At 42.6% G+C, this 15,056-nt stretch overlaps 1 protein-coding gene across 1 annotated transcript in view; it reads right to left on the bottom strand.

Annotated features, from left to right (window-relative positions):
• Cntnap2 (contactin associated protein-like 2) overlaps nucleotides 1–15,056 on the bottom strand; it is a 1,999,509-nt gene that overhangs the window by 100,185 nt on the left and 1,884,268 nt on the right. The window contains exon 21 of the mRNA XM_005404887.2: nucleotides 14,146–14,239. Coding sequence (XP_005404944.1) covers nucleotides 14,146–14,239 — 94 coding nt within the window. The remainder of the gene's footprint in view (nucleotides 1–14,145; nucleotides 14,240–15,056) is intronic.

Raw genomic sequence — 15,056 nt, 5'->3', positions numbered from 1 at the left:
AGACTGTGTCAAGAAAATTAGTTACTGCAAGAATTAATGACTGCTCCATTGCTCACCTGACTATGGATAAAATTAGAACCTCCAGAAATCTCATACAAGTTTTATGCTTCTGGCTCCTGGCAAGATGGAATTTGGTGAAAGCCCTCCATCTTCATCCTCCTCGCTTATTGCCAATAAAACTCTTTCTCCTGTCATTCTGTCTCTTGAATTATTGGCTTTACCAGGCAGCTACAGAGTTTAACCTTTCATGGCTACACTATTGCTTAAAATGTATTGAGCACTTACTATGTGTGAGGTACTATGATAAGCACTTTACAGTCATGACACCAGTTTTTATCTTCACAGAGCAACTTATGATGTTGGTACTACTAGTCTTCCCATTTCACAGTGAAGTAAACAGAAACTCATATAAGAAAACCAGTTCAGACTCCTTCAGCAAGTGGAAAAACTGGGGTTCCAGGTAATCTGGCACAAGAGTTTAGGCTGAGGGGCTGGGGATTTAGCTCAGCGGCAAAGCGCCTGCCTGGCAAGCGCAAGGTCGTGAGTTCGGTTCCTAGTACCGGAAAAAAAACCAAAAAAAAAAAAAAAAAAAAAAAGATTAAAAAACAAAGGAAAAAAAAAAAAAAAAAAAAAAAAAAAAAAAAAGAGTTTAGGCTGAGCCTGACCAGTTTACATTATTTTTTCTTCTAACAAAACTTTATGAAAAGATTTGCTTTTGCAGCTGCTGTGTCTGGATGTTGAGGTGTTTTTAAGCCATGGTGATGATGTCATTATTATTATTTAAACTTGTTAAAGCTATATTTAGGTGACAGCAAAGATAATCATAATAGTGGAAACATTGGAGACAATGTTGTGTTTCTGGCTATGTAACTGTATTAGTCATTTTCCACTATGAAGACAAAATACCCAACATCCATGATTTAAAGGAAGAGGCTTGTTTGGCTAATGGTTTCAGTAGGATCAGTCCATGGTTGATGGTTCCACATCACAAAGGGTATGGTGGAAGGGTCTGGTGGAGGACAGCTGCTCAGTTCATGGCACCCAGGAAGCAGAAAGAGAAGGGAGGATCCTTGTGTAAGAAAACAGCCTTCCAGGCCACACTCCAATGATCACCTCTAGCCAGGCCCCACCTCCTAAATAGCATATTCAGCTACGAGCTCCTCAGTGGATCAGTCCATTGATGAATATAGTGCCCCCATGATAAAATCACTTTTGATAAACCCCACCTCTTAACATTGCGGACATTTAAGGTCAAACCTGTAACAATGACTTTAGCCCAGGAGTTTAACCTCTGCGGGCCTCATTTTCCTCAGTTCTAATATGACGAGGTCAAAATAAATTATTTCTTAGGGTCTCCTATGCATCTATGAGGTAACAATAATAATATAATTATTATATCCAATAAATTTCTAAGAGTGAAAGTCAATGCAATTTAAAAAGAATGAAAGGCCAACCTTACACAATAACTCATTGGGTGAACTCTTCCTAAACAGAAGATCTCCTTTAGCCTTGGGGAGACTTTGGATAGCAAGGGTAGTACATTATATTTTCTTTAGGATATGAAAAACCAGACATAATTTCTTCTTTCTCATTTTAATATTATTTCTCGCCTATCACTTAAATAAAATTTCTCATCAGTGTTTTACTACTGCTTTTGTCATTATAGTAAAACCCAGAGGCAACTGACCAGAAATTTCAATTAACTATTTGCCATGTGTTCATTTATCAATTTTGCTGCCTTCCAGTCTTGGGAGGTGAAGATAAATCACCAGGCAATCAGTGGCCATCAGGTCTCTCCCTGAAAGTAGCAGCAGGCAATTTCAATCTACCACATTGTCTCCATCTATTCTTAGAAAAGTATTATATTAATCATTCTCTTCAATAACAACTGTAAAAGAACTATAAAATTTTAAGATGTAGATGAATATTTAATTCCTATATGTTTCCTAATCTCTACTGACTAAGGCAGGAAAGTAAAGGGGAGTGGGGTGGAGATGACGGTTTATTTTTTCCACTGTCTAGGGATGCTTGTCTCTTACTGACATTTGGTAGCAGACATCTCAAGAGTAAATGACTCTAACACAGAACAGAATGGACTAGATCTTTGTTCAATTATGTTACTTTTTAAATTTAAAAATTGGGGGGGACAATTGTAGAAGTCACATGAAGTTTTAAGAGGACATACAGGTAAATACCTGGCTTATTTTGCCCAGTTTCCCCCAGTGAAAACATTTTGACAAGTTTTAGAACAGTATCACAGTCAGGATCATGATAGTGTTACAGTCCACTGCTGTTATTTGGATTTGGTATGCTTTTGTGCTGGTGTATTTAATTCAGTAAAATTTTATCTCTTCAGTAGGTTTAATTGTCCACTACTGTAGTCAAGATAGTGGGCAATTCCAACAACGTAAGAGTCCCTTGCATTGCCCTTTTATAATAACCATTCACAGTATAATGGTTATTACAATAACCATTTATAATAACCAGACTGCATTGCAGCCATGTGACGCTGCTGTCCTCTCATGAAGACACAAAATATGTTTCCCTTCACCTTGACTCTGGATTTGGCCACATGACTTATTTTGGATGATAGGACATCGGTGGATATGAGGAGACCCAAGACTCAAGAAGTGCTCACCCAAGTGCATTTGTAGTCTCATGTCTGGCAGTGGTGTGGGACAAGTGTGGCCAGGCTAGCTCCAGTCCCAGGACAAGGAGCAGCCAGTCACAGCAGGGCCACTCAACCCCAAATGACCCTCAGATCAGCGAGGAAACCACTAAAGTGTTAGTTAGTTGTTAGGTGGTTCTTTTTCCATCCCTTCTGTCCCCCTCTTCTTTCCTCCCTTATCAATAGCTGATACAGGAAGTAGAAGCAAAGCCCCCTGCCAAGGCAAGAAGACTACAGGAAAAAGAAGCGGCAGAGCCAAGGAACCTGTCCTGGGGAGGGTGGAGGATGGGACGGAGCCTTCCAGGTCTATCTCTAGTAAGAGCTAAAGGGACAGCAGTAAGGGACAAACTCAATGGCCAAGCAGATCCAGGTTACTCCTCTTCTACTATTGTATCAACACCTAAACTACAGAATCTTGCTGCCCGTTCACTTCTGTCTTCTCCACGCCTGGTCCCCATCTTATGGAAGGAAGAGGTAGTGAAGGGGTAGTGAAGACCCCTTATGAGCCTGGACATTCCATTCTAGAGGGACAGCACACCAGAGGGAAGGTTTAAAAGACTGAGTTCCACTACTTTACACCAGACTGCATGTGTAGCTATTAATCTCTGTCGTGCAGGGAACCAGATCACTATAGACAAAGAAAAGCACCACAGGTCCTTTGCATCTCTGTGTGGTCTCCTGCATTACAATGTGCAACTCTGTTATAACCATAACAATCCCTAATCTGGCCCCCTAAGCCCTCCACATTATGCATTCCTATTCTCCGGATGGTGTTATTCATCTGTGGTGCGAATCTGATCTGGTTACACTCTTGATTTAAAAAACTGTTCTTTTATTCTCCTTCACCCCCAAGATAAGAGTAACAAGATGTATAAGTAAATCTACAAACATTGCAGATGTGTCAGCGCCCTGAATTCACCTTTGTCAAGAGCAGGGACTAGAATTTCCTCCTCTGCGTGCTCCTCAAGTCTTGGAGCAGGCTGGGTGTGAGTAGAGGGCAAGCCCATGGTGACCCGGAACCAGTGCTCTCCAGTGTGGGGTGGGAAGGAAGCGGAGGGATGCCCTGGCTTCCTGGTGCATTGGCTGAGACCTGTGGAGGCACTATCTGCACTGTTCCTGGGATTGTGCTGCAGGGGTCTACAGGGGTGACAGCTTGGTGGGGCACACTTTCCCTCCTGCTCGCGTTTTTCGGCTTCTTACTTGTGTTTTGGGCGGTCATCTCCCAGATCAAATTCTTGTGTCAAAATCCAATTCTCAAGGGATCCTCTTGGGAGAATCCAGGACAAGACAGTTGATCACATAAGTTATCAGTCCACACAGTTACATTTTTACAGTGAGAGTGAGCATTGCTGATGAGGTGCTCTTCTGCTGGCAGGGGGATAACGGAACAGTCCCTGGAAACTGGGACCTGTGGCCCTACTTATAGAGGCTGCTCTGACATGACCCCTGCTCCCTCCTCTTCTTCCTCCTTTCCTTTTCTTGCAGTCATCTTCAGTCAGGTCTCTCTCCCTCCCTCCCTCTTTCTTTCTTTCTTTCTTTCTTTCTTTCTTTCTTTCTTTCTTTCTTTCTTTCTTTCTTCTTCTTTTCCTCCTCCTCCTCCCCCTCCCCCTCCCCTCCTCCTCCTCCTTCTTCTTCTTTTCTGTCTCTCTCCCTCTCTCTCTCTCTCTTTTTGAGACAGGATCTTGCTAAATCTGGAAGTCTTCCAGGCAGGGCTTGAACTTATGTTCCTCCTACCTCAGTCTCCCAGAGTGCTGGGATAACAGGCACCTGCCACCTTATCAAGCTTCCCTGCCACTGCTTCTTTGTCAGCTGGCTCTTTGCATCCTAGTTTCAACCATTCTGAACGAACCTTGTGGTTCTTCAAATTTTCCTCACAGTAGGTTGTGTTTCCAAAGATGGCCTAACAGTCCCTTCTGCCCCACCATGCTCCTCTGTGCTTTACTTTGGCCAACAGCCAGCAGCTAAAGTGACATATATAACTCCTGATGATGAGTCTTAGAGACCTCCAGTTGTCACCTTTGGTTTTTAGATCCCAGTATCTTTGCTGGAACGTAGTCCCAAATCTGGGGTGTGGAGCTCTTGAAGGTCCTCCATTGTCAACCCAGCTAAACTACTGAGTGGCTGGCCCTTGCTGCTGGCTGTGTGAGCCGGGCCACTTTTGGGCCACCCTGATCTTCTTACCTCCAGCTAAAACCAAGCAAAGCATTGAAACCCCTGTCAGCTCTCAGGATTGTGAGGAATAACACGTTGCTGTGTGAGACACAAAGATTTGGGTGGCTTGTCGTGCAGCCGTCGGTTACTGAGAGTCCCTCCTTCCCCTGTCCTCTACTTCACCCCATACCTTCACCAAATGATTTTTAACTTCTATCACTCATTTCTCCCTTTAGAGAGCATTTCTCTGGGATGTCTTCTCTTGCTCCTGGCCTGGGTTCAGAGTCTTTCCTACTTGCTCCCAAAGAACTCTGATGTATGGACTCAGCTTGACATGACAGTGGCCAGTATGAGTCATAACTGCCACGACTGGCTTAGAATAACCCTGGCCAGTTCTTCCCGCACAGTTTCCCCGCTATAAGCAGGTCATACCACTAGAATGGTGTGTGGAGCTTTACACTGGCCCCTGTCACCAGGAATATACCTAACGTATTAGTTCAAGCTTCAGTTTAAGCTGCATTCTGGCTTGGATGAAATCACTTTGGTCCTAACCAATGTCTAGATTCTCCCCTTCTGACCCAAACTGCAGCAGGCCGCTTGGTCTTGCTGTTGCCCATGACTATGTTTCTGTCAGTAAGTCCCCAGTAAATTATACTCAGGACAGTCCTGGCTTTGTCTCTTCTCTTTTTCAGTCTCTACCCTGGGACCAGGCTGTTCTGGGAGACCTGTACTTCTGTCTTCTGTCTGTCCTACTCCTTGTCCTCCTGGCTCTAATAGCTCTTTCATTGTTTCCTCTTCCAGCTAGAACTTAAGTCCTCTAAAGGTAGAAACTTTGGCTGCCTTGGATACTACTGAAACTCTACAGCATTAGACAATGATCCCAGTACTCTGGCACTGTACAATTCCAGGCACGTGACTATGATGAATAGATAGTTGTTTAATAACAATGGAATAAAAAGAACTGCAATTTGTTTGTCAGATACTGTGCTGTCTGTTAAACACACATTATTTTGTTGACCCCTGTGAGGTAGGGAACATTATTTTTCCTATTTTAGATACAAAGAAAAAGATGCACAAGATGAGAGGAAATTATCGAAGTCATTCAGATGGTGAGTGGCAGAATAAAATCTAACACTCAAGTGTAGAATACAAAAGTCTCTTCTTAGATGCAATCTCTATGTATCAGTAAGGAAAGATTAGGCTCTGCCATGTAACAAATAGCTCTGTAGTCTTGGTAGTTTAACAAAGTAAGGGTATTTTTTTCCTTTTTATGCTATATATTCATCATGAATCAACAGGGTTCTCTGTTCATTATGGTCACAGAGGGACCCGGGCAAGTAGAACAATGACTGTCTAAGGTTTACCAGTCACCATGTCAAACTGATAAAATAATTCCACCAGTAATTAAATGTTCTAGTCTGGAAGACACATTTCTTAAAAAATTCATCACTTTTTGGGCAGAAATATCCAGCAAGCAATGCTTACCACAGAATATCTCTTCACCAGTGAATGGATAAATGTGTCTCTTCCTGCTGTGTGAAACTTTACCAAAGTTCCAGAAAGTTTTAGAAAATCCTAACATAAGATTTCTCATCAATAGAAATTAGTGTAGAACCATGTGATTCAAAGTTTGGATTATGATAGAAACCACAGAATGGCTACTAGGAGATACATCTCTGATCAGAGCTGCTTTGTATAATGAAGCAGTTTTGGCAAACAGGATCTGGGGCCAAAATGACCTATAAACTATATTAAACTCAAGCAGATATAAGCTTACCTTTATTTTTTTTATTTTTTTGGTTTTGGTTTTTCTCCGGTACCGGGAACCGAACTCACAACCTTGCGCATGCCAGGCAGGCGCTTTTGCCGCTGTAAGCTCACCTTTAATTTTACCTCCTGAGACACTGAAGTGCCAGTAGAGCAGAAATTAATCTACATTAGTACTCAACTTCCTCCTCAGCATAGGCTCTCTAACTTTCACAGAGGAGTAATTGCCTTTCTGTAATAGAATTGATCGACTTCATTATGATTTTATACTACTGTGAGTTATAACATGGTGCAAACAATTTGATAAAAGTTTAATAAAAGTGGGCTTGGTAATAACTTTCAAAAATGAAAATGAGTATTGCTCTGAACATATTCTAATAAGATAGAATTTACAGTGATGTGATGAGCAGTATATATGAACATCCTAAATTCATAACTGTAATCCATTCATATGGCACGTGACATCAAGGAGCTTGAGTGTAGAATACAAAAGTCTCTTCTTAGATGCAATCTCTATGTATCAGTAAGGAAAGACTAGGCTCTGCCATGTAACAAATAGCTCTGTAGTCTTGGTAGTTTAACAAAGTAAGGGTATTTTTTTCCTTTTTACGCTATATATTCATCATGAATCAACAGGGTTCTCTGTTCATTATGGTCACAGAGGGACCCGGGCAAGTAGAACAATGATCTATAATCATCCCCTCAATGTCCAGTAGAATAGGCTATTCCTTTTACTTGAATATTGCATTTCTTACCATTTCAGAAAAGAAACCTACTCCCACCATAAATCTTCAAGTTTCCAGGTTATTTGGGCTTCATCTAATCTGGTTTGTCTTAGTCCAAAAGCGCCTTAGCATAGAGTACAAATTTCTAATCCACCTTTGTTGAATACTCAGTGTGATGAGGTCCACTACCTCAAAATAAGCACCACTCATTTGTGAGTAGCTCTGACTCCTAGGAAGCTCCTCCTTCAGTGGAGCTGAACTGTTCTGCTTCACGCCCTCTGCTTGCTGGCCCCTGCAGTCCTGTTTGGTCAGCTCCCCCGGAGTCTAATCCTTCCTTCATGTAGCAATTGTCAAAGACTGGAAACTGATTTTCCTGCTTCTCTCAAGCCATCTCTTTTTCTGGATAAATATCTCCAGCTTTGGGTGTTTGTTTTATAGGTCTTGTGTCTATCTGGTCTTTTCAGATTAATATCATTGCTCTAGACATCCTCCCCTCAATGCACCTTGATATTATATTCATTTAAGAATCAGGACATTGCATTGTGCTGCAAAAATCTGAATATTTATATATTTCTTGGTTTTTTTCTTTATATACTTTACTCTTTCATAGGTTGAGCCACTGGAAATTTGTAACAGAATAATTTGTGATGAGTTTAAGTGTGTTGTCATTATCTCTGTTGTCTTCATTTTGTCTACAGCCTATTACGGAAACAATAAAATTTATTGTGTCAGTTGCTTTGAATCTTCCGAAAAAAAAAAATCATTCATCCCACTAATGCAGACAGTACCTGGGACTAGAGAGCCACTCTCTTCCACTCACCTGAACTTGGGTAATGCCCCAGGGCCAAACCCCTTCTGCCTTGTCCCAGGGCCTACTATCTGGAGGCAGAGGTAAGAAAAACAAAGACCCTTGAGCCTGCTTTAGATAATTCCAAAATCCCAAACCAGGACCCATGAGTCCCAGATCCTCCCGCATTAACCTTTCTTTACCTGGAACTCATTGAAGATTTTCATGCATCCAAGTACAAGAGCGTGAATTATGGAAAGGGCATGCGCAATAGACACAGCTGACATGACTCAGCACCCTGTCAATCATGTTTTCAATCGTGTTCTAAATGACCCATTGGGAGTGCCCTTCCCTAAGCCCTCAGCCCTGGTACCATTTTCCTTTCACCAGGAGCAGTACGCTCCTTGTGTACTGTCGCTGTTGTTTCCCTACTGTCATGCACCACATCTTGTGCACATTCATTCATTGTGCGCAAGAACCTAGGAATCAATCTGGGACCCTGTGACACACAGTAACAACAACATTGGCACATATAAAACTCTCCGTGGAATCAACTCCTGAGACTTTTTTCTGGATACCAAGAATTTCCTGTCTTCCGTTGAATAACTTGATTTTACTCTAGTGCAAGAATTAAGTTTCTCTCTACAATATTTCACCTCATTATATTTATCCTATAGTTCTAGCCTGTCAAGATACTTGTGAGGTGTCCTCTCTCTCCAAGTACACTGGACCCTCTCTCCCTCTCAACTGACTGTCATTTGCAAACTTACTAAACTTGTGTCTTTGCTCACAAAATTGACAGAAATGTTGGAAAAGATAAATGACAGAGGGCCTCCTTCAGGCTTTGAATTATATTTATCTTCCTTGATCCACGGGTTTTTTGGGAGAGATTATTGAATCTGCTGCTAAAAACTAGATGCATAAAGACTGGGAAGCCATGCAGGCAGGAAGTGATAAGAATGGACATGACTTTTACTCTGTGAGCCTTTCCTGATGGCTGGCCACCTTGCCTTCCTGCTGGAGGGGCTTAGGGATACGTGAGAATCCACACTAAACTTCTGTGGCACTCGACAGTGGTCTCACTTTTATGTCTATATTGTGTTTCCTCCACTCCCTTCATAAAGCTCACACTTGTCCCTGAGAAGCTGCCTTTTTTCTCTCCTTCCTGTGTGTTCTTTCCCAAGTGGTGCTCATCAAAGAGCTCAGTGTGAAGACACATTATTTATTTAGATCCATCTCCCGCTCTGTCCTTTATCAGATCAGTTTCTGGTTAGCAGCTGACCTAGCAAGGCAACGACTGGAGGGCATCAGTCTCTAGGGTCTGTGGAAAGCTTGCTGGAGCACAAGAGCTCTGCTGCAAGTTCAAGTCATCTTGTCAGATGAATATTTACATAGCTGGGGAATGCAAACGGGCTTGTCTCACACTGAAGTACATGCTACTGTCAAAGGGAAATTTAAAAACATTCCTGGCTGATCCTGTCCTTACTACATGGTCAAACATTTAAGGATTATTAGTTTGAAGGGATGGCCAATGACTGGCCTCCCTAAGCACCCAGAGTTCCTTCCTTGGGTCTGCCTGTAGTTCCTTTGATTGGACCAGCAGAATTTTATTCATAGCATGTCCAGTGATGTCTTTCTTGACTCTTCTCCTTGTGAAAGACGCAAGTGTTATCAGGCAAAGCCAAGCTCACCACGTCACACGTCACACGTCACACTTGTCAAACACCAGATTCGAGGGGACTAACTGGGCGCTTTCAGCCAAGATTCTCCTATGGTGGTGATTCTGCCCTTGCAGAAGGACTTTGAGCAATGTCTGGAGCTTCTTTTGGTTGTCACAATTTGGGGATTTACTTGTGTCTGTGAGCGAAGACCGAGGACGCTGCAATGCACAGGGCAGCCCCAGAGCAGAATTTTCTGACCCAGTAGTATCACTGTTAACAGTGAGACTGCTTTAAGAAAAGAAACCTAACAGTGCCAGTCTGGTGTCCTTCTTGATACCACGAGGGTTGTGATAGTACTGCGTCACTGTGACCAAACACTTGAGAATTTCCTCTAATTTAAAGGAGAGAGAAGTTATTTGGGCTCACAGTTTCAGAGGTTGCAGTCCATGGTCAGCTGTTTCCATTGTTGTGGGAGGGCATGATGGAGCTAAGCTGCTTACCTCACGGCAGCCAGGAAGCAGAGACAGAATGCTCTAGGGAGGAAGGAGCCTGAGGCAAAGTAAACACTTCAAAGCCACAGTGACCTGCTTCATCCAGTGAGGTTCCACCTCCTAAAAGCCCACTCAGCTGGAGAACTGAAGTGGACCAATGGTCTCCTCCACTTGATGAAATTAGAACCTGCATAAACCAATCACTTTCCCAAAGCCCATCAACACAGGTGACTTTGGGAGGTCTTTTAGAGCTAAACCATAAGAAGGGTAGCAATGGTTTGGGGTGGTGTTGGGAGGAGGGTAGACAGTCCTACGCAAACAGCATATAACACCATGGCTGACTGTCAGCAGCATCAAACAATGGCGATTATTTTCATTACTTATGTATCAGGCGCTGTACTGGTTAAGCCCTAAGATGAGATCAGCTTAATGGTGGAAGAATAGTTCATTTACTCCAGAAATCTGCTTTGAACATTTTTCATAAGCCAGGCACTAATGCTGCTGCTACAAATAGATTGAAAAATAAAGTTTAAAAAAGGCAAAGATCTCAACCCCAGGGAGCTACCGACCTACAAAGGAGCATTCATGTTCTTCATTCCACTTTGGAGAAAATCCAGGCTCTGAGAAGGGAAAGTAACAAAGCCATAAAACAACAGGCCCACAGCGTCAACAGAAATAGCCCTCAATTCAAGTCTCAACAGCTCTGCCTGATTTCTACAACTACATCTTTTCTATTCCATTACTGCCAGATCCCTGATCAAACCAAACCAAACCACACCAAACCAAACCACACCAAATCAAATCAAACCACACACCAAAGGAAGTTCTCTATAATGTGCACATATGATATATATTTTTTTACGGGTTTGGAGATCGCCTTGGCTTGGATCAAACTGTGTGAGACCAGCAAGCCCTTTGTTACATAAGCTACCTTTAGATTCCAGAGCTCAAAACTCTACCCACAAGCACGCAGGCACCACTGTGTTCTGAGAACACATCTTTTGAAGAGGCAGGACAATGGATCACGCATGAGCAAACCACCGATGACATCTCATTTCTTTATCTCCTATCATCTCTGACCACCCTGATTTTTTAACGCCTGAACATTGTGGAGAAGGACATTCTTTAGTTACTATTTTGTGTATTGCCTGAGGCCTGACCAAGCCATGATTGCTGGGTTCTGGAGGAAGTCTAGCATAGCCTTGTGAGCCCCCGTCAATACTAGATGCTTTGTTGAGATACGGGTGAAGGAAGATGACGTGATGGCTTTCTGGTCAGGTCACATTCCTATGATAATTGAGTTGTATTGTCCTTGCTAAAACAGTTGATATTCTCCGATTTCTCTGCTGCCTCCTTGGTGGGTTCTGAATAAAAGGTTACTGAGGATGGTAATCAGGGGTCAGTCAGTCCTAGAGGCTGCTAGCACCTGGTCACAGGATTTTGGATCTCTTGGTTTGTTTTTCTCTTACTTTTCTTACACATCTGCGGGCACCTAGTTTGGGGGATCTGTTCACCTTGGACAGAGTTGGATGAGAAGTCGGACAGAGCATCTCTAAATCCTATCCTTGGGGAGGTGGTTTTGAGTCTCGAGGTGGGGTGGGATGGGCTCCTTCTCATGTTTGGCTGTCTTGTGAATAAAATTGTAGGAGAACTTTTGTTTTCAAAATGTTTCAAAACCCAGATATGTCAACAGCCTGCAGTGGTCCTTCCGCTTCTGTAAACAGGCTTGTAACAGAGGTACACGCTGTGCTGGACCTATTACTGTTTCCAGTTTGTTCCCACATTTGTAGGGCTCCTCTCCCTCACAGAAGACCCCTGCCTTATTCTTCCACTAGCCTGGGGCTTGGAGTGCGCAGCTCCTGTGAGCCCGCTGGTGTAATAAACTTTGTTCCCTCCACTACTCTGAGTGCCACTTGGTTTCTTTGCCTCTGGTAAATTTAAAATTACTGTAGTAAAATCTCCTGCAAAATTCCTGGCTTCAGGGATTGGTAAACTGGGCGGTGGGCAAAATGGGTTTGGGTGGGTAATATCACCACTACCCACTGCATACGAAGAGTGACTTCTACCCGGCCCACCCGTCACCACGAGCTTAATTTCCATTTTGAGTTTACAGTATCCATTTTCTTTCTTTTTCTTTTTAAAGGGAATAATAATAAAAAAGAACAATAGCAAAATGCAAACAGCACAGACAAAAATAAAACAAAGCAAAAACAATAAAAATGATACAGGGTTTCAGAACAAAATGATAGCAATTAACAGTGGCTGTTATATTACGTATTGTTATCTTCAACAAAGTTGCTCAGATTACCAGGTGTAAGAATGCAAGATTCATCAAACCATTAAACATAATAAAAATAAACAAAAACAACAACCAAGAACTTGGTGAACACATAATTGGTAAACACATAAAGGCTAAAAATTACCGAGCTATTGGGTGGAGGGAAAAACGTCAGTTTGACCCAAGAAAGAGAAACTGTGCTTGATTGTTAGTTTAGTTTGAAAACAATGTATGCTTCTGAGAACATTCTGAAGTTTGCAACACCCGCTTGCTGGACCCGATAGGTTCCGCTTTTCTGCCCTTGCAAAAAAGAAATTGTTCACCTGCACCGACCAGGATGTGGTTTTCAGGCTTAAAAGCTCAAACTTTCTTCGGTTCAGAGCTGCTCAGCATCTCCCTGTGTGGAGAACAGACTGGCAGCTTCTGGCCCGGCTAATTAAGGCTCTTAAAATTCCAATTTGGATTCTGGTCTCGGTTCTTTATTTAGGGTAACCCATTACATTATTAGTAACAATACAGAGTTTCACTAGACAAGATGGTAGGAATTCACCCGTGGTTATTCTATTGCATATTGTCTTCAAATCAGTTGTTCAGATTACCAGATATAAGCATGCAAAATTGGTCCAAAAGAAAAAAATTAGGCATTACCTGCTCCTTTCAATAAGCCATTAGACATCAGCAGCACAGTTATCCTAGTTATCCATATATATATATAAATATATACACAATTTTTTCCCCTTCCTTCTTGCTTTCGTTTTCTCTTTTCCCTCATCCCAGTTGTTCCTTCCTTTGAGCAATTTCTTTCCCTTTCATAATACCTATTGCATGTTTTAGGTTTTAAAAAATACGGAGTGCTTCACAAATTTGCACGTCATCCTCAGCTCAGGGCCACACTAATCTCTGCATCGTTCCAATTTTAGTATATGTGCTGCCGAAGTGAGCACCACAATACCCATTTTCATATTAAAGAAAAACGTCATTGGCTCACATTTAACGTTTAAAATTTCTTAATGGATCACATCTGTATTTTCATCTGGGTAGCACTAACCACCTATTTGGAAGAAGAAGGTAGAGGCAACTCCTAAGTTCAATCACACACAGGGAAAGTACATTCTAATTCCCATTACATTTGCAAATAATATCAACTAGAGTTCTTGTGGGTGCGAGGAAAAGAGAATCATGTTGACGCATTTACATAAAGAAGAAGTTAAATATTGCTCCCAGTTAGAGGTCTCTAATAAACCAAAAATCACATTTTATGTACAAAAGCCAGAGACATCCTTGTGTCCTGGTTAAACTACACGCCAAACGATGCTTATTCCATTTCCGCCCCAGACTCAGAAGCCCCCAGGCCCAATCACAAGGTGTTCAGAGGTGAATGGGTAGCTTCAGAAAGCATCACGCAAGCAACAGCCCCAAAGATGATTTGATAATTGCTTTTCTTGGATACTCTCAGAAGCACAGTGTAACGTCTCTTCGCGGAGAACACGCCCAGACTGACCCTAGTGAGATAAATTTTCCTACTAATGTTAAAATGCAAATTCACATCAGGCAACAGAATTCTCACACCAGATGTATTCCTCACACACATGCATATCTAATGAACTGAATTCTTACCTATAACTTTTCCGAGAAAGAGCGACTTGGGAGAATTGAAGAGCGTGTCGGATGAACTTGGCAGGTGGTAACTCACGGAGGGATAGTGATCTAGCTGTAGGGAGCAAACCAGGGACATCGTTAGGAGAAGGTCACTAGCCCGCACAGGAATCAGATCTTCCCTGGAGGATGACATCACCCTTTGAACTCTGGTTTCCTGATCTCTTAGTTCATCAGCACAGAACTGAAACCCAGTCTGAGAAAGTGGGAGTCCATCTCTCTGCTCTTGTGGGTGCAGAGAAGCTAGGGGGTGGTTATTTGAAAAGAATTTGAGCTTGGTAAGTGAAGACCCTTTCTGAGCTGATCTCCAGTGGTGGACTTTTTAAGTGGATAATCTGCTTGTGGGATTAATATCTTTGCTCATTTTAGTGGAATGAAATCTGCTTGATCCATCTCTCTTGCTGACCTCAGAGCTGCACCCATAGCATTGAGTTTTCCTAAGGATCCTTTCACTGCATTATTTCCTTCACATTTGCGTGCGTACAGGGCAATATTGATTTTCAGATGCACTCACGCCATTGGTGCATTTCAGTACAGTTTTCTTGTTTTTCTCTTGCTGTGTATTTTGAGCTTTTAACAACAGCCTAATTATGTTTGCCCGGAGCTTTCTGGATTTTTCTGTGTCCACTTGCGTAAAAACTCTCCGCTGGCCCCATGCGTCCTTCTGCAGTGAGTGTCACACCTGCTGAGGGGGGGGAGAAGGAAAGGTGTGGGTCATAAAAGACTGGCTTTGCTCCCCGCCTCTGTGTTCCCGTGGGAACCCACGTAGGTTATGATGAAAAGGAGCCGCAGTGGGGCTGGGGATTTAGCTCAGCGGCAAAAGCGCCTGCCTGGCAAGCGCAAGGTCGTGAGTTCGGTTCCCGGTACCGGAG

Source organism: Chinchilla lanigera, unplaced genomic scaffold (genome assembly GCF_000276665.1).
Source record: "Chinchilla lanigera isolate Chin_1 unplaced genomic scaffold, ChiLan1.0 scaffold00090, whole genome shotgun sequence".
In the NCBI taxonomy this organism is placed as follows: Eukaryota; Metazoa; Chordata; class Mammalia; order Rodentia; family Chinchillidae; genus Chinchilla; species Chinchilla lanigera.
The sequence above is the reverse complement of the archived record's forward strand: the minus strand, read 5'-3'. Positions and strand labels throughout refer to the sequence as shown.